This window comes from Macaca fascicularis, chromosome 12, assembly GCF_037993035.2.
Source record: "Macaca fascicularis isolate 582-1 chromosome 12, T2T-MFA8v1.1".
Classification (NCBI taxonomy): Eukaryota; Metazoa; Chordata; class Mammalia; order Primates; family Cercopithecidae; genus Macaca; species Macaca fascicularis.
The window spans coordinates 40,028,242-40,053,863 of NC_088386.1; the positions used below are offsets into that span (position 1 = coordinate 40,028,242).

General features: G+C 43.4%; 1 protein-coding gene and 1 long non-coding RNA gene across 6 annotated transcripts in view; one reads left to right on the top strand and one right to left on the bottom strand.

The window, feature by feature from the left end:
* Positions 1 to 14,557, bottom strand: part of ZEB2 (zinc finger E-box binding homeobox 2) — a 132,463-nt gene extending 117,906 nt beyond the window's left edge. For 4 of the 5 annotated variants that reach the window (XM_074009045.1, XM_074009047.1, XM_005573107.5 and 1 more), the window contains exons 1-2: positions 14,377 to 14,557; positions 11,714 to 11,855 (exon numbers count right to left, since the gene is read on the bottom strand). In XM_074009045.1, the coding sequence (XP_073865146.1) occupies positions 11,714 to 11,786 (73 nt within the window). In that variant the 5' untranslated portion in view covers positions 11,787 to 11,855; positions 14,377 to 14,557. The remainder of the gene's footprint in view (positions 1 to 11,713; positions 11,856 to 14,376) is intronic. The other variant, XM_065525455.2, reaches the window with a different exon arrangement.
* On the top strand, positions 13,998 to 15,337 carry LOC141408171 (uncharacterized). The gene is made up of 2 exons (XR_012421096.1): positions 13,998 to 14,548; positions 14,653 to 15,337. It is a non-coding gene; the product is annotated as an uncharacterized lncRNA (long non-coding RNA).
* Positions 15,338 to 25,622: the final 10,285 nt, after the last annotated feature.

The window sequence follows — 25,622 nt, forward strand, 5'->3', positions numbered from 1 at the left end:
GCTGGGAGTGGGGGGTGTGGTTGAGGAGGTTGCTGAGACTGGTTGAAGCCAGCCTGTCTCTGCATTTATCACTCTGTCCCACAGGAGGTGTTTGTTCAACATAGCAGTTTGACAGCACAAAAACACTGTGGCCAGAAGCCCTATCAAAGAACCTACTGACACGTATCATTTGTGGTCTTGGTTTCACAGGGCAAGGCTACCTCACACTTATCTGCACAAGTATAAAACTCCACACATTTCTAAGTGTTCAGTATAGTTTTAAATCTCCCGCACCCTTTTTTCTTCTATATGTTGTAAACACTACTTTAAAATACCATCTTTATTCAGGACTCCAGAATACTGTTTTAAAAACCAAAATAATTTGCAATCAGTTTAGGATAATCTGTGTTAAGATTGGTTATACTGAAGGAAAATGCGAGAAAACAGTACAAAAGCACAAAGCTAGTAATTTATCCTAAATAATACACTTAAAGCTTAGATTAATAGGTGTAAATTTCGTAAGAGTCATGTGGCATAGGGAACACATTTCCCCCCTACAATAAATCCTACTAGACAAGAATCTACATTAATTCTTCGCCTCTACTATTTTTGTTTAAGTGTATTTCATTTACAAGCTAGATGACTGTAGTGAAAGTTAAAGAGGAAAATTCTCAGAGTTTGGATCCTAGGGTGCATTTGTGTTTGTGTGCATGTGGGAATGTGTGCACACGGGCTGTATTTAGTTTTCAAATTCCCATCAGCAGAGTAAAGGTGATGGGAAATCTTTAGAGGACAACCGTTTTGCTCAGAGATATTTCCCTCTTAATGGGTCTATTTATTATGAAAACACAGCTTACTGAGTTCCTTATATATAAACCTCACCTCTTAAAACTAAGAATTCTCATGATGTGAAACACTTCCATTGATATTCATGGTGTCTAAAATAGAAACATAGGTACTTCCAAGAATAGGCAATTGCAATTTCCTTGATTACAGTTACTTGGATATGCAAGACAATAAATACTTTCTTAAACTAAGAAACAGTGAAACATATATATTACCTTTATAGATCACTTGGACACTGAATTCCTTGAAATTTACTCATCCATTTGAGAGAAAGAAAAAAAGTCTCAGATTTTATATAGCACAATATTTTAATCTGTTCATCTATTACTGATTATTTCTTATTTGGGAGGAGGCAGTGACTATCACCTTGTCAGGAGTACCTTTCCTAGAGTTATAAAAAAAATAAGAAACAGTATATAAAGAACAAAAATCACTATGTTGTCATATGGGCAACATAACTATTAAAGAGGAATCCATTACAGATTTTTTTTTATGTAGAATACATTTTAGGAAATCATTAATGACAAATACCTGTTCCCAAAAGAATGTGGTCATCTATCTCTCTCACCTGAGATTATTTTTCAATGTTCCCACCTTACTTTATCCTGATAGATTTAAAAATATACTTTCATATATTTGTGATATATAAAGGTGGCCAACTGACCAGTTACCAGTTCTGTGTTTATTGTTTGATTAAAAGAATATCTTCTTTTACACAGGATTTAAAATTTTAACTTCAAAAGATTCAACTGCAAAATTAGACCTCTTCTAGTTTATAGTAAAGTGCTGTGTGGGTTTAAGATGAAATCACACACAGCAACCAAGAAAAATTCAGAACAACTTAAAAATGGATTAGATACAATAGAATATGACATTTAATCCCATAGATTATAGGAAAAGTTATTTGGAGTCTTAATTTTATAGCAGCATTCAAAAGAAAGAAAGAATGAAAGCTAACCTGAATATGCACACTAACAGTTCCGTATTGTCTTCTAGTTCTAACCACTACTTCAAATTTGAATCCCTGGGCCCATCTCAGTAATAAAACTAAATTTGTAAATAATCATGAATCATTATGATGATTACATTCCTCAATTGATAAAATGAAAGCAAAGTACAATCAGACCCTTCTTGAAACGTTTGCTCCCCTTACACTCTTAATGTGTCTGTGCTGCCTGCTCTTCCAAAGTCTGGTTTTCAGAAACCCATATTAATGTCTAACCAAGGCTGTAGCACCCACTGTAAACGTACACGGCTTTATCAGTTCTCATAGTTTCTTGGGTCACAAATGCACAATATCTGATGACACAGTGATCATCTTCCTTCTCCTTTCTCTTTTCAGATCCTCTAACTTTCCTGTCAGAAGCCTGAAAAAATATGCGCAGTTACTGTTGCTGAGGGGAGACAAAGTTTAACTTCTGGGTTGGCAATCGGAGAATAATTCATGAGCAGATTTCTAGCAAATGATATGATTTGCTAAATTTTGGTCTTTGATTTATATTTATGTACTCCTGCTACTGCTAAGGTTTTGCCAACCTCAATTAGATCATGAATGAGATCATTTTAATTCAGCCCCCAAACTGTGACCTGACCATGGTCTGAAAGTGTTCAAAAAGTAATTTTAAGCCTCCCTTTGATTTGAAAAGGAATACTGCATGCTTGGTCGTTCATACAAATAACATAAAACTTAATTATTGGATGATTTGGCAGAGGACCTTCTTGCCAAACAACAGTCAATGCCAGCTACTGTGATGCTGGCGCTGCCCAGGCCCCCGAGCCCACAGCCTCCTTGTATACGGGCGTTTGTTCATTGTGTCTCAGGGCAAGATGCTTTCAAATAGGATTCACGGATCTGGGAGGCAGGGTGCAACTCGAAGGGCGTACCATATTTATAACTCCAGTTTAAAAATGCTGTCTCACCTAGAAGGGAAGTAGATCTGCGCTGTCAAATCACCAGGAGGCTGTGACAAAGGGAGCTTGCAGCCTGACACACGGTGTAACAACATAGCAAACACCTTTAATTCCGTCATGTCTCATACCCTTTACTTTCTCACACATTTGTGGCTGCTCGAATGTTGACACCTACACTCTTTTTCAAAACTAAATAAGGCAATCTTATTTAAGCCCAAATGCAACACCTGTAAAGTTATTCTTGTGCCCAGCAAAAAATAACCATTAACTCCTTCCTCATAAATGCCTCTCTGCTTGCTTTGGAAAGTCTCAAGTTGGTAACGGCCAGCCTGAGGCCCTGACTCTGAGGTTCACATGACCTCCCAGGTTTGGACAGATAGGCAGTACTTCCCCCTTGAAAAGATGCGAAGGCTGAGATCGTATCACTGTCCGAACTGGCCTCTCATAGCTTTTCAAATTGAAGCCCCTTTCTTCATCACAAACTTCTGGTGTCTTTTATAGGAAGGAGAGAGGCCCCAGCTGCTTCATTCCCTCTAGCTACCGTAGTCTAATATTTTAAAAGCTAGAAATGAAAATAGCTTTTCTAAAGATATTTCCTGGAATTTTTAATGTGCTGCCTTGATTCCTTTTTTCTATCTTTTTTTTTTCCCTTGCCAATTATAAACCACCATTTGGAGGGCTTATGAGCAATGTAAGTCCACCTCATCTAATTAAACCACATTGTTTTAAAAGCTTGAACAGTTTTCATGCCTATAAGACTTGTCTGAATAATAAACTGCTAGAGCCAGAATTCTGAGTGTCTTTGGAGAGCCAGGATTTTATCTGCTGAGCGCAAGGGGTCAGGCACTCAAAGAGTTAAAGAGTGTTCCCGCATTGCTGGGTAGGTTAATATCACAGCTGCCTGGTAAAGCATTATCCCAGTACCTCACTTAACAAAAGCCTCCTTTTGCAAACAGACTCCCACTTTCCCCCCAAGTGTCCAAAGGTGTTTACTGAAGTAAATCTGCCTAAATCCTTCATTGCTTGGGTCATGGGGGTGGATAGGAGGGGTGGAAGGTGTAGGGATAATCTCTTTTTGTAAATTCTGTAAATCTTCTGGGAAAAAGAAAAAAAAATCAGGAATCTGTGTCACATGTTCGCATACAACTTCTAATATATCCGTTAGTTTTGCTCTTATAAGTGAAATCTTCCACAAGAGCTACTGGAAAAGCCCCTGTTTCAAATCATTCACTCTGCTGTTGGAAGAGATTGCACTTCCAAAGTTGTGTGTGTGTGTGTGTGTGTGTGTGTGTGTGTGTGTGTGAGTGCACTGTGCACTGTATCCTTAATCTAATTGTTGGGAGAAAACTACTGGTATCTCAAAAGTGGTTTCAGAAAGGGGAAGAAAAAGACAAGACAGTGTAGGAGCAAGATAATGTCGCTGAAAAGTTGTCACGAGAGGTTTCTGCTCTTGCTGTGGTCTCATTCCAATACCATTAACTGCATGTTACTTTTGCATGTTGAAAATGGTGGCAAATAACACAGTAAAACCTGACAGGTCTGCCTGCGAGGGTTTAAACAGTTCCCAGGAAGGAGGCCTTTAGGCACAAACTTTCTCTCACAAGAGAACGTGAATACCACCAACCCCTCCCTACAAATCCTGAAGCATCCAGTTTGAGATACAAAAAGGCTGTCATCTCACAAATGTTAAACATACTAAAAAAATCTGAAAAAAAAGTATGGAGAAGGTGTGAAAAACGTGGCACTTTACAGCCCTCAAAGCTTTTTAAAATAGCACAACTTTTCCCCCTAAAATTCTTTTCAGAGAATTTTTTTTTTTCCTTTTTGGCTCATTTGAGAGTTTCTTCTTGGCTTTTTTCCCCTTTCATTTGAAAATATGAATTATCATAAAAAGTCAGGGGGAAAAATAGGAAAGTCTTTTCCAGTTTTCCTGAGGATTTATCAGTGTGTTCAGGCTGGGTGTGAGGACCCGTCACTGAAACCAGACCAGGGGCCCAGTCTCCAGCTCGCCCGTCCCTCCCACCCCCAGGGCCCTCACCTCTCTGGTCCGCTGGTAAACAGTCAGACTTATTAAAGCCAAATCGTAGGCAGCACTTAAGGGCGGGAAGTCCACACACCTGACCCCAAATCTAACAGGCTTCTGGGGGAGAATTCGATCCCCTCCTGACACTTTTTACCTTAAGTGTTGAGCGGGTGGCCATGAATAGTACAGACATGCCATCTTGTAACACTATATGCCTGTCAGGAGGGACAGGGCCTGGTGGAGCATCAGCTATATAAGGCTGGTAACTAGGGGAAGCCCAACAAACAGCCACAAACACCTAAGTTATTTTACTCAGCTACTACCCTGTGCCTGTCTCTCTCTCTCTCCCTCTCTCTCTCTCTCTCTCTCTCTCTCTCTCTCTCTCTTTCTTTTCATCTTGGCTTTCTGTGGCAGAATGCAAATGGAGCCTGCCGGCGGTGAAAGGGCTGAATTGTGATTAAGAAGAAGAAGAGCTCCTTTCTTTGTTCTCCCCTCAGGGGATGTTTACTGGGAGAGACACAGCGGATCAGATATGAAAGGCATTCAGGTCAGCATTGATGTGAGCGAAAGTGAAATCATACCTAAGGCATTCAAAAGACCGCCGTGTCAGGGGTTCAGCTAACGGTGCAGCTACTGTGTGTGTGTGTCTTCCTGGAGAGGCAAAAATCTTTTCACAGACTGGCAATTTTTTTCCCCTCTCTAATTTACTACAAAATTATAAAAGTTTTTCCCCCGTTTGCCTCCCACCAGATGACACAAGAGTTGATATTTTCTCTCTTCATGGACCGCACGCGAAATCAGACCAACTTCTAATAACTGTGTTTCCTAAATGAACCAGCAAGGCACCATCTGAACCGTGGTTTTCTTTTAAACAGGTGTATTCATGTGGGCTACATATATGCATAATATGTAGGGGGGAACGGAAAGAAGAGAAAAGCCAAAAGATACATGCATGGATGGCTTTTCTTCTTACCTCCCTCAGAGGAAACACAAGACAAAACACACACATGCACATGCACAGCATAAAAACACTACAGAACACCTTAAAACGAAATCCTTTATTTACTTTGTAACTACTAGTTACACTTTTCCTGAGAGCTTTCGCTCTGACACAACTGTCACCCAAGATAAAAGTATTTGGCACATAGCTATTAAGGCAAAGGCTTCCATGGAGCCTACTGATTATTATCGTTTTCCTTTTAAAAACTGCTTGATGAAGAAATACTTGGATCTTACTTTTTAAAAGTTTACCCTCCCCACAGCCCAAATAGTCATTCAATAGATTTTCCAAGTGGTAAGCTGATGCTGTTGGCATAAACACAGCTATGTAAATACATACAAAATTCACAAATCACAGCAAACATACAAATAATGAGGAGGTGCCTGGATGTTTCAAGGCTTAAAAATGAAAAGGAAAATTACATTTCATCTTCTGATTGCTAAAGACAGAAAAGAAATAAAGAGGGGAAATAGGGCTATATTTATTGGTTTAAATTATCCTTTCCTCTGCTCGGAATTGTTTTTTTCAACCTTCACATCTTGGCTAAAAAGCATATTTGGGCTTATGTTAACATCTGCTTTTGTGGTGACATTTAATTCTGTATATTTTCAACTAGTGTTTCTGCATCACAGATTTTCCTCCTTTATCTCTTTGCTCTGAAAAGACAACCAAAGAGCAATCAAAAAGGTGTCTGACTTGGCCATTCAGACAATTGCCCCCTTGTGGGAATGCGGGAATGAATGGTACAGTGGACACCCCAGCACCATTGACGTTATAAACATGTAAATGAAACACATTAGGGCAGACAATCAATTGTCTGTGAGCATTGCAAACCTGCACTCCCTCTCTCTGTGACAGGCACAAAATAGTGTCTACCTTGGGAAGCCACGGTGCTGAGAGGAAAAGGACAAAGAATTTCCTTTCACACAGAAGAAAATGCACCTTAAAAGCCTTGGAAGAATGCAGATGACAAAAACTGTTGCAAGGAAAAGAATCTCCCACATCTTAGAATAAACGCGGCACTGCTAGAGAGGTTAGCAACGCCCTCCTTTCCTACCTTCAGGGTAGATACACATTTTTCCCAGGAAATATTCTCAATATGGCATCAAGGTCTTTAATAACCTCTTGGAATTTTCTTTAAGCAAATTAAGAAAGAAGGGAAACACTGAAACCTATGACATGGCAGTTAAGCAGGGAACTTTCATCATGGTTTTACTCTATTTGAGAACAAATGGTTGAAGATGTGAATTTATTTCTATTTGGCAACAGAGAAACAATGTAAAGTTTAAAATTCTCAGCCCACCCTTACTCCTGGTGGACTGTCACTCTATGGACACCACCAGCCTACTGGCTCTGCTACGAAGGAAAGCATGTTTCCACCCCAATTGGCTTAGTTTTTCCAGACCAAAATAAAACAAATAGATCAGCCTAGATACATAGCCCCCAGCCTTGTGTGTGTGCAGCATGACAAAACTTGCAGAAGATCTCCACAGAGAAAAAAGGATGGAGATGGATATCTTTGGAGCACCCTCAGAACTGGTACCTGCCACACAAGCTGCCCGAGTGCTTTGAGAGTCAGCAATACAGGCTCCCTATAAGCTCATCAACTTTACGAAGAAAGCTACTTGCCAAAGATTTCCACACTTTGCAAAGATAACCAAGTCTGGACTGACTGTGATCCGAAGGAAACTTTCCTAAGTGTGTGTGACTCTCGTTGCCCATCCCAACTTCACCTCTCAAGAAGGAGAGCTAGGAGTCACCTCCTGGAGAAGGGGTTGACTGCATTTTCTTTCCTTTTCATTTAAGCATCTCTGAAACGGAGGCAACTTCTCTGTCCCTCATTGCCTCTAACCATCACTACTAGCACCTCCACTCCTTTAAGGAAGTGGTAAAGAGTGAGGGCTTATTTTAAACAGGGATAATCATTTCTGCTCTTCTGATTGTTTCTCCTTTAGGATCCAAAGCCCTGAGAACATTCAACTTGATCCCTGTTCTTTGCCACTGAAATTCAGAGACCAAAAGCATTTGTAAAAAGCTCCCCTTCTTCTTCACACTGTCCCCAACCCTTTAGTGGAAACTCCGGAGAAAAATCAAATTTAACGTTTCTTTCCTTCTTCTATTTCCTTTTTCTCTCCTCCTAATTCAGTTTTCCTTTAAAAGACAACTTTATTCCTTTCTCTGAAACAAGCAGTTTCCGGATTTGATTTTTGCTACAACGCGCATGTATCTGTGAGATTTTTCAGAGACTGATGCTGGAAGGCGGGATGGGGAGGCAGACCCCTCTTCCCGGGCTCCGTGGGAGGCAGGAGGGAAGCAGGAGCATCCCAGGACCAGCTGCCCGAATCAGGGGCAAAAGCAACAAACTTTGCAAGTTACAAATGGGCCGCACCGGTGGCAAGCAGCAGCAGGGCATCTCCCGCTCCGAGTGCTCATTTCTGACTCCAAGGCTGTGTGGAGATAGTGGGGTATAATCAGGGGAAAGAAAAAGGGGGGCTGGGTTTTCCCCCTCCTCTCCAGCTTCAGTGAAAGTGTTACAAAGTGAGTCAGGCGACTGAGGATCATCTGACTGAACTTTCTTGAAACCGACACACATTCTTGTCTGCGGGCAACTCGCTTTTTGCCTCCTTCCCCCTCACCCCACTCCCTCTTTCCTCCTGCACATCTTATTTTCTGGGAAGAGATTTCATCCTTTCCATGTGGGGGAAAGGAGACTGACTGCCCGCTATGGGTTAACTTGGCCCTGGCACTGCCTCTGCCAGGCATCTTGCTAGCCTGAGAATCTGGAAGGTTGTATTTTAGATACTTGTTTCTCTCTTTGTACATTTATTTTTCTTCAACTGCCTCCCTCTCCTTTCCTTTTTATTAAATGTACACAGCATTGTCTTCTAACCCATGTTCTTGAGCAGCCTTTCAAACACACACACTGCTTTACACGTTTTATCTCCTTGTCGCCTTAGTCTATATATACACTGTTGACTTCATTAAAATTATATAAAGTGCCATTCTAGGTTCCTGGATGACCATCTTTTTTTTCCTTTCCAGCTTCTACTTCTACGATTATTATTGCCATTATTTCTGTCCAGGAATTTCTATATGATTTTGATAAGCATCATCATATTTAGTGTTATCAGCAAAGACACAAGCTCAAAAGTGACATCTTTTCCATGAATCCAGGAAAGAAGAAAAATCCACTCAGTTCAGATAAATCCTAGCAATTCCCAAAGGGAAAGGCATTGGATACGTGTTTGATGAGAAAGAAAATGAAAAAGGGGTGGGGTGGTAGCACTCTTCTACCTGCTTCTCAAAACCAGAACATTGCTCAGTCAGATTAAACCCAGTGAAAAACACTGACAAGTAACCAATATACAGCATGTTTTCCCATAGCTTATTTGGAAAAAGAGACAGGTAACAGTCAAAGTTAGAGAAGCTGTAAGCAATAGACAGGCTTGATGTTAACTGTGCAGGATCTGGGCTAAATGCTTTAAAATGTGCAATTCAACTTTCCACTTCGGAATGTGGAGGCTTCTCCCAAGTTAGTGGCTGGGTGGAGGGGAAATACTTGCAGTGTCCATGACTGCGGACATCTCTGGCACTCCATTCCACCTGCGAAGCCCCCAACGGGCCTCCCTCTCTGCCAGGTCCCTCAGGGGTTCCCAGGAAGCCAGGATACCTCTATTTCCTTAGACCTGGGCTCTGGCCTGACCTCACTGCTAGGGCCAGGCTGGTCAACGGTGGCAAAATCCCGAAGGAGGAAGGCAAGAAGAAATGCACACTTTAAATAGTCTTCCCTGCAAAAGAACACTTCTGGGAGCCTTGTTTTAAATCTCATTCTCTTTTCTCTCAAAAAAATGACTGTTTAAGAGAAGGGGGAAAAAAGCCTCCTTGACACAAAGCTTTTGTTATCCAGTTGATCAGCAACGTGCTTTAGATACTTGTAAGAGGGGGAAAAAAGCCCCACAACAGACATTGATTTTAGAAAATCAATAACCAACATTTAATAAAAGGAACAGAGGAAACACAAGAGAGGAGAGGGGGACATTAGGTGTAATTTTAGTGTCTACTAAATTACTCAGAGATGGGGAAGGGGAGGTCTCCTGTGTAAGGACCACCTTAAATAATGCCAGACACCAGAGTGAAAAAAAAAATTAAATTAAGAGAGAGAGAGAGGGAGAAAGAGAGAGGGAGAGACTTAAAAAGCAGCAGCCTGAACTGAATCTTGGGGAAGCAGCTCGGAATATATTATTGTACTTGTTTTTCTGTAATACTAAGCCAAGCAAATAGATCAAAGACAGCACAAAGGGGAAAGGCAGGATAACGTAACGAACAGTTTCTGACTAAAATTCCTCTATCACTCCCCCATATGGTTCAACACCTCCACCACAACAAGCAAAAGACACACACACGCACACACACGCGTACACACACAAAACCTAGACACACACACACAGAGACAGAGAGAGAGAAAGAGAGAGAGAGAGAGAGAGAGAGAGAGAGAGAGAGAGAAGCATCATTTGTCTCTAATCAAAATTCTCTCGTCTTTGTGTTTTGCTCCTTCCAGCACCTCACACTGCGCCCCCAGCCGCCCCCTCCCCGCGCCGCGCAGCTCTGGGGCAGGCCGGGGGCGCGCACAATTGTCTTCTCTAGAGGAAAGTTGCTCCAAGTGGGCCCGGGCGGTCCCCGAGAGGCGCGGGCTGGGGCTGCGGAGGCCGGGAGGCCGGGTGGGCGCTGCGTCCCCGCGCCTGCCTCGGGAGCGTCTACGCGGCCCGGCACCGGGTGATCAGGCGAGAGCGAGGGGAGCGAGAAGTTTCCTTTCCGAGTCTGGGCTGGCGCTCGTTCGCTTGTTTGTTTTCGGGGGTTGGTTTCTTTCTTTTTAAACTCAGTTATCCTCCGTCAGCTCCCCCACCCCCACCCCCGGCACCCTCGCTAGTCCCCAGCCCTCTCCCCTCCCCCAGGCGCCTTCCGCGGTCTTGCCAATCACTTTTCTCTTTTATTCCCACGATTTTGTTTGGGGTAATACCTAGGGGGTCTCTCTCTCTCACTCTCTTCCTCTCTCTCTGTTTCTCTCTCTCCCCCCTCGTCCCTTCTCTGGCTCTCTCCAAGATAGACCTACCAAACTGTCACCCCCCCCTTAATATCCCACCTCTGATCGCGTGTGCCCCTCGAACCCCCATCTCCTTCCTCCTTCCTGACTCAGCCTGGATAACGGGCTCCTCCAGACCATGTAGAAACTGCCGGGAAAAGTCTCACTGCGCCCTGTGACTCCTTGAGTCCCCGGCCGGGGGACCAGAGCCTGCTGGAGAGGAGTCATCCGTCCCCGAGCCATCACCGACCCCACCGGACCCCGCGCGGGGCCGGCCGACTCCCTCCCACCCCGGGGTCTGGGCGCGATGGGCCGGGCCCCGCTGCCCGCAGACCGTTACTTGGCGCACGGAGAGGCGGCCGGGCGACTCCGGCAAGAAACTTTAAGCCTCGCTGAGGCGCAGCCCCAGTTACCCTCTCCTGCCTTCGCAGTCTCTCTGCCACCCCCGCCCCCGCCCCGGGATCCTGCGCGACCCAGTGCCTGGGCCCCCGCCCTGCCCTAGCCGGACGCTCCCGAAGCCCGGCTGGAAACCCGGCGGGCCGGGCGCGAGCAGAGCGGGAGGCGGAGGCGGAGGGAGGGCGGAGGCAGGGGCTTGAGGGGGTCAGAAGGGTTGGGGGTGCGGGGCCCCGACCGGACCCCCCGCGCTCGGAACCCCCGGGCGCCTGACGCTCACTTTGCCCGGCACTTCCCCAACTCCCCCCGGTCCAGCAGCCGCGCGCGCCGGGCTCCGGCGCCGGCCGCGGAGGGAGGCTCGCCCTCGAGCCCTGGGCGCCGCCGCCGCCGCCGCCTCGGTTCCTTTTCCCTTTCCCCTCCTTCTCCCTGGGTCTCGAGCCGCGGAGTGGCCCGGAAAAGTTTGGTTCGGGCCGCTTCTTACCGTTTTTCCTCCTGGGATTGGCTTGTTTGCGCCTCTTGCACCGGGGGCCATCCGCCATGATCGGCTGCTTCATTGATAAGAGCGGATCAGATGGCAGTTCGCATGGACTCGGCGCCCTGCTTCGGCAGCACGCAGGCTCGATCTAGCAACCAAACACAGCGACAATGTGGGCATCGCCCGCGCCCATTGAAACGCGCGCGGGCCGCCCAGGGGAGCCGGGCCAGGGCCCCGGCGAGCACCCATCCGCGCCCCCCAACGCCAAAGCGAAACTTCGGCGGCCCCCTCCCCGCCCCCCACCCCCAGCCTTGGCCCCGAGGCGCTTTGTGTTTGTTACTGTTTGGTGTGTTGCACCCGCGAGGGGATCAGAGAGACAAGAATTACATCTTCAAAATGAGTCATAACTCCTGACCGTATGAGGGAATGCACACGGCGGTACAGTAAGACCGCTTGACTCAGGGCTAGGCGGACCCTTTCCTCCGAAAAGTCCTCAGCCCCCGGCTCGGGAACTTGGGGTGAGGCGAGGTTTTCTTTTCACTCTCATCTTTTCTCATCCCCCCCCACACACCCCCCATTTCCCAGAGGAAACAAACAAACAAACAACTCGAAACAGCCCCTGGATGAAGCACACTCGGGCAAATTGATAATAGTAATTATAGGAAGCCCACTCGCCCAGCGCCCCCTCCCCTCCCCTTTTGGAGTTTATCGAGGCACTGTCTCTTCCTCCCCCCACCCTCGCCCCCAAATTAAGATTTCCCTTTTTACGCCGCAATAAGAAATATAATTACAAGCCTCTTTGGACACTGTCCTTTACCCCACCCCCCCCTCGCCACTTTGACAATATTTACAGTATTTCCCCCCACTTCACTCACACACATGCTCCCCCACACTGGTTCCCTGAAATAGTTCCAGTAGATTTTTTTTCCCCCTTAAGAAAGGAAAGAGAAAGTCCAACCACTACGGCAATACTTTTAAGCTCTACTAAATGATCGTATCCTTTCTGGCTTCGAAACTTTTGTACCTAAAAATCGAGAGAGGCGCTGCATTTTTTCAGCTGAAACTGTCAAAACTTGGAGAAGGGGAACCTCGGAGGCAGGCAGGAGAGGAGGAGAATCCTGAAAACTCTGTGGAGGTTGGGAAGATGCTGTGCCTCGAGGATTAGTTTAAACAGGGGGCTATAAAAGATGTAACAGATGCAAACTGTAACACAAGGGCCATTAACCCTTTCTCTGCCGGGCACACTCAGTCCCCACGCCCCGCACCTATTGTCTCCTGTGCTAGAAGCTTTGCAGAAAACCTGGAAAGTGAGTATCAGTTTCCACACATTTGCTGAGAAGGGTGAAGGGAGGGGGGCAGAGAGAAGGGGAAGTGGATATTTTAGAAAGCACCTTAAATTTACGTAGGCATACATAGTAGGAGACTTTTAAGTTTGACACATTTTATCATTTCTTTCCTTGCCCTATTGATTTGAAATTGTTAGGGGAAATCCTGAAATAAAGAAATGGTCACACAAGTGTCTGGGATGAAACAGCTGGCCTGTCTATATTCATCCTGAGACACACGACTGCATATAAATACATGTTTAATAAAGTAAGTTGCTAGTTTTATGGGCATGTGTGTGTAAAAGAGACAGGGCTTTTGTGCTGTAAACTTTATCTTTGCCTGTTACTCCTAAGTCTGGAGTTAGTAATCTTGCCTTCATCATTACAGGGGGAGCATGTAAAATATATCAGTAGGTGGGAGATAAACACATTCATGTTAGCCGGGCTCATCACTGTTCCTGGGAACTCCTGCTATCTCTCTCTCGACTTTTCAGTGCCAAAGTATAGAATGGGATATATGTGTGTATGTGTCTTCTATTAAATCCATGACTATATTACTTTGCCATTTAAAATACAATTTTAAAAGTTATCCTAATTTAAAACCCTGATATCCTGACAGCAGTTTTCTTCCCAGCTGTAGTGCCCCCCCTCCACTTTGGTAAACGACTCAAGTTCCATGAGGACTTTCACTTCTTTATTTATAATCACAGAAGTGAGGTGTTACTTCACACACATACACACACAAAGAATGAAATAAAGAAATGAAACTCGCTAAGCAGACAAAAACAGACAACTTTCTGCTTAGAAAACAGCCTTCTCGGTGGGAGAGGATGAACTGCCATGTCTAAGAGAAAGACTTGCCCCCGAATTTGTAGGTCTGAAACTGAGCAAGTTTTGTAATTATTAACAGGTATTTGCCAAGTCCTAATTGCTAAATATAATGAATTGGAACTAGATGCGAAAATAGAGCAGGACCTCTCCCCTTGATGAGTTTTTATTCCAGCCATATAATTCTCAATAAAACTTTTCCTGGGCTGAGTAGCAAAGGGCACCTTAGGTTACCTGAATGGACAGGTACAGGGGAAATTATTTGGGGGAGGGAAAAAGGAGAGAAAAGCAAGGAGAGAAAGTGTGAGTGTAAGTGTAAGAGAAAGCGAAGAAGACACTCTTGAGAAAAGCTTGCCACAAAGAAGCTAAACCCACCTGAAATTCATACCCACGGACACCCCTTCTCACTTCAGACTCACATCCCCACTCAAAATGAGAAAATTAGAAAAGGAGGATGGAGGACGAGCACACCAAAAAGGGATAAAAAGAGAGAAAAGGGGAGGAAAAAAAACCTACCTGCGAAGTCTTGTTTGTAGTTTTGGCCAGAAATGGTGAGAAGAAAAAGCATGAAGAAGCCGCGAAGTGTGGGGGAGAAAAAGGTGGAAGCGAAGAAACAGCTCCCGGAGCAAACTGTACAAAAACCTCGCCAAGAGTGTCGGGAGGCAGGACCGTTATTCCTGCGGAGCAGGTTAGAACTGATCTCTTTCGGCCACTCCAGGAAACACAAACCTGGGGACGGACTGACGTGTTACGCCTCTTCTAATGACATTTTTTTCTTTTTCTTTTCTGTAGGAGAGAGACGAGAGACCCTGAAACACGCGCCACCTATCTTTGTGGGGAGGGATAATTGAAGCGCCCTGAGCGTGAGCATCATGTGAAAACGTGATCGCCAAGTTTCTCTCTGGGAAAGGATCTGGGATAGATTATACCTTGAAGTCTCCGCAAACGCTTTAGTGGAAGAAATGAAATTCCACCTCCCTCCCTTCCTCCTCTCCCTCCCTTTCGCCTTCGCCTCCCTCCCCCCTCCCTCCCTTCTCCCCCCCCTCCCCCCGCCCGTCAAGCCTTTGGCATCATTATCCTCATCACTAAATCCTACAGAGTACAGGGCGGAAAACGGTGCACACCATTCACAGAACTGGAGAACTCCAAGGGGCGAAAGTTAAAGGGAAAGATCCCGGGTCCTCAATCCAGATCATCTCTTCTTATACAGATATCTCTAATGACCAGATTTGAGATGCACATCAAATTGTGTAGCTATCTCAGTACAGCTTCTGGAACAAAATTCACTGCCCTTTCCATTATTATTATTTTTTTCTTTTTAGGCACCAGAGCCAGAAAAAAAAAAAAAAAAAAGCTTCATGAGAGCTGCATCTTAGGGCATGTGTGTTAGGGTGTGTGCATGTTGAATTTCTGGTCTGGATCCCAATATTAAAAAGTAGTTTGGCATTTTAATAAAGGGTTTCTAAGTAAATTAACATAGAACACTCGGTTGGCCGATCTCTGAATCTCTCTACACCTCGGGGAGACCTCACTACAAAGTAAGGGAGAATGTGTAGGGAGGCAGGAGGAGAAAAGAGAAAGGCCATAGAGAAACTTAGCAGGGAAGGGAGAACATGATATTAAACGGCATGGGGTCTAAGTTTTGGAGTATATATTTTTTGATATTACAATTAAAGTAAAATTAAAAAGAAAAGACTCCACCTTTGCTCTGAAGGGATTGGTTATGCAAATATGGAAGGGATTTCCTGGAGAATACAGCTTTCTACTGTATGGTTAATTAAATAATCACTCAAAAGCTTCCAACGTGACGCTTCTGTCGTAATCCAATCAGGTTACATAGGTCCTAAACAAGAAAGATATTTTCCACATCTGGAAGTCAGCAATTTAGCAAGTACTGCACATTATTAACCAATTCAGAGCCCACTTCCCAGGGGAATTTTTTTGAAGTTTAAGTGTTCTTAACCAATGCTCTGCTGTTTTGTTAATCAAAAAGCTGGTTTACACTGCACATAATTGGAACTAATATAGAAGTAAATAAAGACAGCCAAATTTGAGGATGCTGAGCACAGGCATTTATCGGAAAAGGAAGAAATCTCCTATCTTCGGATGGTTCAGGCTCAATTTCTTAAATAACTGTGAGACTTTTTTTTTTTTTCCCCTAAAGAGTGAAAGTGCTTGAGAACCTCAGAGCACAAATAAACTTCTAGTCTCACAGCATTTAGGATCCTTCGGAAAGGTAAAGGTGGAGGTGTTAAGAGGACCAGAGAGCTGCCTCACACCACTTTTTAAGCTTTAATATTGTTAAATATGTTACACCCTCCTGTTTCCAGTCTGATGAAATCTGAAACAAATAATACCCTGATCCAACACTATATTAAGATAAACTGCTTTGAACTGTGCTTTGAATGTGTGCCTAAAGCAAGGCTTTGAATGCAAGAGTCACTGGCAATTGCACTCAAAGGAGGGACAAGCCACCACATAGGTTGCCACATCACACTCCCAGAGGTACACGTCTTTGTATTTTGTATTTTTTTTTTGCGGGGGCGGGGGAGGGGTTAATAGCTACCTAGCACGACCACAGCTAGATCTTGTTCTAGGATGCAAGAAAGTAGATTTTCACAGTTGGTTACAGACTCACCTCTTTCCTAACTTAAGTATTTACTATAATGAAAATAGCTACTGGATAAATTAACTCTCTCCCCCCACCCCATCACAGATAAAGTGTCTATAGAAGAAAGGCATTCAGGATCTTCAGCTTAAAAATTATTAATAAATAAAATCAAAGATTTTCAACATGGGTCAGGCATATTCTTAATTTTATATTTTACATTTCTTTCATTATTATATCTCTATACTAAATATATGTGTGACTTATCAAGTTCCTCTTCTGAGATTTAGCACCACTGCTCATGTCCATTTTTCTTCCTCCTCCTTTTTTTCCTCTTTTTTAATTTAAAAGATTGGAGTCCAGCTTTTTCTAGAAGCTTGCTTTACAGCCACCCCTCTCCCACTCCTAAGGAAGAAGGAACCCTTTGAATATAGAGTGGTTCCAGGCAAGACTCCTTTTCAGGCACCCAGGTAGCCATTGGAGGCTTGCAGCCCAGACACACACACAAGCATAACCTCAGGTCAAAGGATCCAATCGAATAGCTAACAAAACACTTGTCTTTATTATGTATATTAAATGTCAGATTACTTAGGATCTGACTGAAAAAAAAAAAAAAAAAAACCTAAGTATTTCCATTAAAAACACCTAATCATCTGATTACCCTGGACTCAGTAATCGTTCAAGTGGCAGGAGGCAGTCCCCAACATTTAGCACTGGGAGTTCCGACTGGCCAGTATTTAGTTTGGGGTGAAAAAGCAGTCTTCCAGGTTCCCATGAAGGTAGATGTTTGGATGGTGGCACGAGAGGGGTCTCCGCGAGGGGTGAGCGCTACGGCTAGGTTGCCTTGCCCTCGTTCCTGACTGGCACGCCCCTCCCCAGGCATTTGGCCGAGAGAGTTCCCAACGTGGCAGAGGTGATGGGGTCGGGAGGAAGCCGGAATATAAATTTGTTCCGAACACTCCCTCAGTCCGAGGGCCAGGTCGGGGACAATGGGGATCGTGGGATCAGGGGGATGCAGGAGCGCAGGACGCAGAGAAAAGTCGAGAGGACTGGGGGCTGCTGACTTTCGGCTCCTCACACAGCAAAATAAGTCCTGCAAATGAATCTCTCCTCCTCTGTCTTCCCCATTAATAATCCACTTCCAGATTAGCGCAGACGAAAGAGATTAAAACAACAGATACACGGAAATGTGAAATAATATTGCAATCAACATTGAAGGGGGAAAATAATTATTTAGGGTTTCCATGGGCAAAACGAACTGCCTCCCTCAGGATTCCCTCCACTCAGGCAGGGTGAGAAGGATGCACTTTTGTTTTCCAATTCCCTCCAGCCAGGACCTGGTGCCTGTCCCCCCATTCACCTCTCAGTCTGTCAATTTCCTCAACTTTCACAGCCGCTCCCCCCTCCCCCCGCTCAGCTTGGCGGCCCAGATGCCCGAAGAGATACAATGTTTCTGCCCTTGAACACACAGGCTGTAGAAGGAATTCGAATTTGGCCACAGTTAATGATTTTTTTTTAAAGCAAATTCTGTTTATTTTGTACCATGTGGAGAAAATAAAAAAAGGAACCTATTCTCGTTTTGAAATGGAACTGATCTTTCATCTAGAGGAATTATTCGACCTTGTGTTGTGACTCAGGAGGTGGGCAACTTCTTTTGGAGTTGCAAGCAAAGGGTGATAAAGGGGACCCCTGGATTGGGTGTGTGTGGAGGGGGTGGGGGGCGGCAGGGGTCCAAGCCAAGCCAAACGGTTTTCTCACGTGCAGACTCGCAATCCAATCCATTCGGAGTTGAGCCTAGGATAGGAGGGGAAAGTCTATTAAAAAAAAAAAAAAAATTCAGGAGCATCTCTCTGAGAAGCCCTTTCAAACAAAACCAAAACAGGACCAGAGAAGCTCAGACCGTCCCTAACATCCCTGCTGCGAGACCCGCAGGCTGTGGAATCTCGCACGTCACCTGGCCCCAGCAGGGCGGCCAGCTGAGGGGTAGATTTTATTTTATTTTTTTGAAGTAAAGGCTGAGTCTCGGCTTCAGGGCTTTTGCCAACGTCTCCACTGACAGGAACCAGCAAACTTCAGGACCCAAATGAGCATCTTAATTTATTGATGCTAAACAGGTCTGGTTGTTGTCCCCAATTTTCCGCGCGCTCTGCCACCTCCCCCCCACCCCGCCCCAACCCCTGCCGCCAGCTTTGGTCCCTGCATTTGATCTCCAGGAAGGGCCCCGCTGCACAGGCGGAGGAGCGCGTCGGGGTGGGGGGGGCGGTGTTCGGCCCCCTCCCACCAGACCGCCCTCCCCCAGACCTGTCCCCGCCCGGGATCCCGCGACCCCCGCCCGCCGCCCGGTCAGCTGACCTGGCTCGCTCGCCTGCTCCCCGCCCGCCGCCCTGTTTCCGGTCCCCGGGGTCCGCGAGCCGCGCTCCGAGCGGGCGCAGCCGCGGCCGGGAGGTGATGCTGGGGGCTGATTACCATGAGAAAGGCTGTGCCTGGAAAAGCCTCCTCCACGCGACTGTCAATCTCACTAAGGGAGGGGGGGTGCCGGAGGGTACGGAAAGGGGCCCCGTAGGAGTCACCAGAAAACTTAGAGTAAGTTGGATGCGACGCAGGCCCGAAGAGGTGGCTTTCGCCTCAACTTGGAAGGCTGGGGCGTTGAGGGCGCGGACGCCAGCAGCCTCACCAGGGAATTGAAAACCAAAAATCTCCCTCCTGCTTTTCCTCCCTCTGGCCCTCCTTTCAGCCCTCCCTGCCCTTTATCCTTATTTTCTTGAAATTCTTTCCCAGTTGCATTTCCTGCGTTCTCCTTTCTATCTGATATCTCCCTTTTGCAATTTCTTGTTTTCTTTCTTAACATCCCCTCTTCTCCCTCGCTGTGATTCTTTTTGTGCCTCTTTTATGTGTCCAGATTTATCATTTCGTTTTGAAAACACAACGTTTAATGTGTAATTAATCTACCAGCAGGAGGGCGGGGACACCCTGACTAAAATAACTCCCCGGGTCTCAGAGACGACAAGTTCACCAGGTGTCAGTGAAAAGTAAAATAATAAAAGTAAAAATAAAATAAATCAATATTTCAGTGACCATAATGGTTTATTCTTCTATATTATTACATCAACTCAGACTGATAATTTTAAAAGACAAGATATACTCTTCCTGGAAAAAATGCATAATGCTTGGCATAGGGGCATTCTTTAGAATTAAGGCAATGTGAAAAAGTTTGTTTACAGCCATGTTTTAGCAGTGCTTAATTTTTTAACAGACTTTAGAAATTACAATAGGTAATTTTGTGAAACTTAAACTGCGCTTTTCTTCTGGTGACTATTTGGAAAGGGTAAAAAATTCCCAAAACACTCCGCCAGAACCCCAACAAAGATTGATCAATTCAGAGAGAAGCATCATAGTGTCACGTATTTGGCACATTGCTAGGCAAATTCACAACTTGGGTTGCTGGGTTGTTTTCTTGGCTAGGCTAGGTTTCTGTCCATTACCTAGCAGGTGAGTGAGCATGAGGCCGCATATGTCATGGACATAACTGTCTTTGTTTTGTTTTGTTTTGTTTTCTTTATTGTTATTTTTTGCTCTTCCCTTCGTTTTGGGCATATTTGTTGTTCTCATTAAAATTCAGAGTTTGCACTTGTTTACAATTTGTTTACTTTGTTGAATTTTAAAAACTTGATAGAAGTCAATTGAACATGTATATTTAGCCCTTTTTAGGCCAAGAAAAATAAAGATGCATTAGAAAGATGCCTTTTCTGCTTCGTAATTATTAATTGACATTTTATGATGAATAATTAATCATTTGAATAATTTTGGTATCTCTGATCTGAACACATATTTGCATATCTAATGCTTGATTTTAAATGTGTTTTTAAAAAATTCATTCTCTCAGGATGAAGAAACAAAGTCACATTTTAATGTAAAATTTCTCTTCTACACTTGTAAAAGTTTATTTATTGAGCTGTAATATTATTTCTCTATATCCATAAACTTCTTAACAATTTGTAAACCATTTATGAAGCAATCACACACAAATATGTGGCAGACTACAATTAATTAGGAAAAACAATACCCTATGTAAATCAAGTCACTTTCCTCCCCAAATCCAGAGATGTGCACTAATTATACACTATGTTTTCTTATCAGAATTTTGTCATTTAAATTTTTAGTTATGTCTATTAATTCAAGTCTAAACATGGAATTGAGGCAATTGACAAACAACTCAGGCCTGGTATTTAGGATCGTTTTTTATCTTTTACTTACTAATATATGGGCTGATTTATATTATTAAAAATAATTAAGTAAGCATATCCCTGATATTTTTATTCTCCTGTGCCAGTTAAAGTCCAAAGTATTAATATCTATTTTGAATACTAGCCCTGCAGATGACTACCTGTGTGATTATAAGCGATCTCCTATAAGCTTGTTTTATTTTTAATCTCCAATGTGGGTACACTAATAATGCCTATTCCTTGGGATTTTATTGAGAATTAAATGAAGTAATGCATAAAACTTCACTACATTGTAGCTGTATTATTATAATGAAAGCTTGAACAAATATACAGATCAACGAAAGATGGTACAAATTAATTTTGGTTATTAAAAACAACAACTATTTACAGTATCTTTTTTACTGAAAAATCAGTGCTGTGTTAGTATGTGAAGAAAGAAAATGAAAAGCATTGTAGGATTTATGGCTGGTTTATGATTCTTTCGAACTGTTCAAAGGATGCGTAGCCACAGAAGTGAAAATAAATACAGTATTTCCTTTCTGTTAGTTCAGCAGTTAATTTCGTGTATTCAATATGGTCATAATTTGGTTATAAATATTAGACTTCTTTTGAAAAGGAATTTAATCCAAATGTATGAACTTGAAGTTTCCCATGCTCTTCAGTAACATATTGTCTTTGAGTGTAAGGGTTAAATGTGCAAAAGCTCAGAAGCGGTGTTGAGTAAGACTTGTGAAAAAAAGGGCAAACTTACAAATTTGAAGACCAGGAATTTGGCTGTCAGAGCACTATTTGCTTTAAGACCATTCATAATGAACTGAGCATTCCCTTTTGGAGTTTTAGCTATCCTGGGGTTTGCGCTAATTTCAAGTACCTAGAGTGGTGGAGAAAATCAGTTTATTAAGTGGAAAATGAAATTCCCTAGTCTCTTAAATGTCCACAAGGCCAGATTTTCTTTTTGATGTAAAACTGAAAAATCAATGCAAATGCTAGGGGGAAAAACTACTGTGATGTAATCCTAACAGTGATAGTTTTTTATTGCTCTTGTTTTCTTTAAGACTTCTCAAAACACTTATATCTGTAGTTCTTAAGGGGTCTGTTAATTGTTTCTATTCTGAAAGCATCCATTCCATGCTCCTTTTACATCAAAACTACCAAACCAGACATTTGGACATTAGCATAGGGGACTGGGTGTGACCTGTACCTTTTTTTCTCCCTCTGACAATGGGACTAGAAATGGTTTGCACCTGCAAATTGTCTAGTGACCTGGAAATTACTTCATGCTTGCTTCAAGGTCTTCTTTAATACTCTTTATTCTGTTAAAAGGCTCAAACTGTAAACTTTGTTCTGTACTCAGTTTTAATTTTGTACCATTCTAAGGGTGAGGTTTTTTCTTCAGGGTTCTTTCAGGTACTTAAATATAAAAACTTTACTCTCAAAAATTATTATCATCTCCATGGCAATCACAAATATAAAGTAATAATAGCTAAGAAAAAAACCCCTGCTTTTCTAGGCTTGGCACAATGCTAAATCCCTTCACTTATCATTTAATTCTGATAGCAGATCTGAAGGGGTTACAACTGGGTCCATTTTATTGGTTGAGAAAATTGTGGCCTAGGGAGAGTCAATGACTCTCCAGAATTCAAGCATCTGGTTCTTGGTGGGCTTTTGAATCTGCCAGGTCCACCCCCAGGGCCAACACCATATTCAAGTGACATCCAACATCTTTTTACCTTTCCCAGATGTGTTTCTGACCCACTTGTGCCCACCCGCTCTGCACATTGCTTTGTGACCCATTTCCAGGCCTCCTGGATGCTGCGGTTGGCCCTTGTTTTTCCATGTATGGCTTATTTTGCCTTTTGGACCTAACACTTAGGCTCATTTTTCCAGTTACAATATTGGCTCAAGTCCTTGAGCCAAAGTTTCTCTGGCTTTGGTGCCTCCGGCTTCGCAGATAAAGTGTATTTTCTGGTCCAGTCTCTTCTCCCAGGCACCCGACTTAGGAAAAGCTCCCATGGGAGGTTCTTGCTAGCTCAACTGGCTCCAACATTGGGCCCAGGCAGAGGATAAGTTAGTGATGAAGGAGACATCATGGCCCAGGGATGTTGTGGAATAGTTTTTATTTCTCATACAACTTCTTTTAGCACTTGTTGACTGGAAACTGGACGTTAGTATATTTGACACTAGATCCTCAATGTTAGCATATTATAGTGGCAAAGATACAGGTTTTGGAATTAGATAAACTGGATGTGGCTCCCTGCTTGGGAAATACTAATTGTGTGTTGAGGAAAAGTTAGTTTACCCATGTGAACCTTATTTTTAAAATAGGCAAAGGAGTCAGGAGCAGTGGCTCATGCCTGTAGTCCCAGCACATTGGAAGACCGAGGCGGGTGGATCACCAGGTGGGGAGTTCGAGACCAGCCTGGCCAGCATGATGAAACTCCGTCTCTACTAAAAATACAAAAATTAGCCAGCCCAGCGTGGTGGTACATGCCTGTAATCCTAGCTACTGGGGAGGCTGAGGCAGGAGAATCACTTGAACCCAGGAGGCGGAGGTTGCAGTGAGCCAAGATCGTGCCACTGCACTCCAGCCTGGGGAACAGAGCGAGACTCTGTCTCAAAAAAAAAAAAAAAAAAAAAAAAAAAAAAAAAAAAAAAAGCTAAGGAGTACCTAGATTCAAGCCAGTTGTGGTAAAGAAAATATGGCTGTATACAAAATGTCTGGCACAGGGCAGGTGTATCAAATAAATAGCAATTCCTACTACCATGAATTACCTGAAAAATACATGAAGTCAAATTATGGAAAACCAGAGTGGATGTAACATGTCTTTTAGGTGTTATTTTATTTCTGTAATGATTTTATTGCTACTTTTTTTTTTTTTTTCTTTTTGAGACAGAGTCTCACTCTGTCACCTAGGCTGGAGTGCAGTGGTGCGGTCTCGGCTCACTTGGCTCCGCCTCCCAGGTTCAAGTGATTCTCCTGCCTTAGCCTCCTGAGTAGCTGGGATTACAGGCGCCTGCCACCACACCCAACTAATTTTTTGTATTTTTAGTAGAAACGGGGTTTCACCGTGTTGGCCAGGCTGGTCTCGAACTCCTGACCTCAGGTGATTCACCCACCTCGGCCTCCCAAAGTGTTGGTATTACAGGCGTGAGCCACTGTGCCCGACCAGGAATTATTTAACTGGTTTCTGCATCATACAGAAATCAATGTTTACTGATAAAGTTGGAAAAGTAATATGCTCATAGAATTTCTTAAGTTGTAGAAAACCTGGCGTGCTCATGATTATAAATATGATGTCAACAGCTGAGATGAGGACATATGCACACTTTAAAATTTGATGATATATTTTATACTTTCATTTGCAATTGTAAGGAAAAAAGCTTTTTTTCAGCGAATTCTCCCAATATGACTTGCTATAGGAGGAAGAACTCTTATAGGCAACTGAGTGTGGTCAAGAAGTGTCAAAGATCCTATTTGTTCAAGGTAAATATAAGTGGGTCTCAATATTGTTCAAAACTCTTTACCTAGTCTTGCCATAACTTCCGAGGTGTGAAGGAGTGGGGAGGCACAGACGGATGGAATAGCACTGAGAAAGTTTGCCTGCACTATCTTTTCCCACCCCCTCAACCCCATTTGCCCCTAGTTGAATGCTGAAACAGCTACTTTAAAAAAGAAAAGAAAAAAGTAAGACTGTATAGAGTACAGACATTGCTTCACTCTCCTGCCTGCAAATTTGGGAGTAGGGTTGTGTCAGCAGGTCCTGGCATGATCTACTGTGTATGTGACTTTGCTACCCTATGCCCTAGAAAGGAGGGTGTCCGGGGAGGATTGGGCCGTGGACACAGGGAGCATATTGTTCCAATGGTTCTGCTACAGTGCAAACCAGGCTTCTTTCTTTCTCTCTGGAACTAACTTTGCTACACATGCAAAAAAATCTGTTCCTATTAGGTTTTTCCCTGGCCATTGTGGAAGCATAAGTATGGCTCCTGTGGCAAAGGCATAATTTTTCTGGGTTGAAGGAAGCTGGCTTACCTGTTGTTCTTGGCGCTCAGCTAGCACCCTTCCAGACAAGAGGGAAAGAACAAAGCTGAAAGTTCACAGAAAATATTTGGTGTTTTAAAACAAGAAGGACAAATTAAAACCCCATTCTTTTAAAGCTTAATTTATCTATCTGCTAAGAATTTGGAATTTCAGTTTAGAGAAATCAGTATAGCCCTGAGTTATATTACTACCTACTGTCATGTAGCTCTATGGGATATTGAAACATTATTTGTTACAGCTTTGTTACAGCCTAAAGATGATCTATATTGAAGTTTTGCTTCTCCCAAGGAGGATTCTTGCATGGTGGAAGAAAACGTTCAGGGTTAGGTGAAATATGCTTATGAATGTCATTTGAAATCACCTTGGACTTTGAATTTGAGGGACACTAATGCTTTTATGATATTAACACAAAGCACCGTCACTTGGAAAATGTTAAACTATTGCTTCATTTATGCTCTCTAAATAGTAATTTATTTAACAAAGGAAGGTGATTTATCACTGATGTCTCTTTTGCAACCCCCTGGAACAGTGCCTATTATATAGTAATATTTGTTGCTGTTTGTGGAATCTGTCATTCATTTAGAAGCTTTAGGGAGATATAAACTGATCTCCTACTGAAAACTTACAACTTGAGATAAGAATGAGGGCAGATGAGGGTAGCAGGCAGGGACCATGGGTACTTAAGACCCTACACCCTCCTTTTTACAGTCTTATGTACTTGATTTCATTATTTAACACAAGCTGTTTTCTTCTTCTTTTTTTGTGTCACCTTTATACACAGCCTAAAAAAGAATTGAAGGAGCAAACACAGAGCTGCATGTGTATGTTTGTCTCATTCTTTAAATAAATGACTCTGATGAGACTTCTTGCAGTTTGTTTTTAAGTAAAC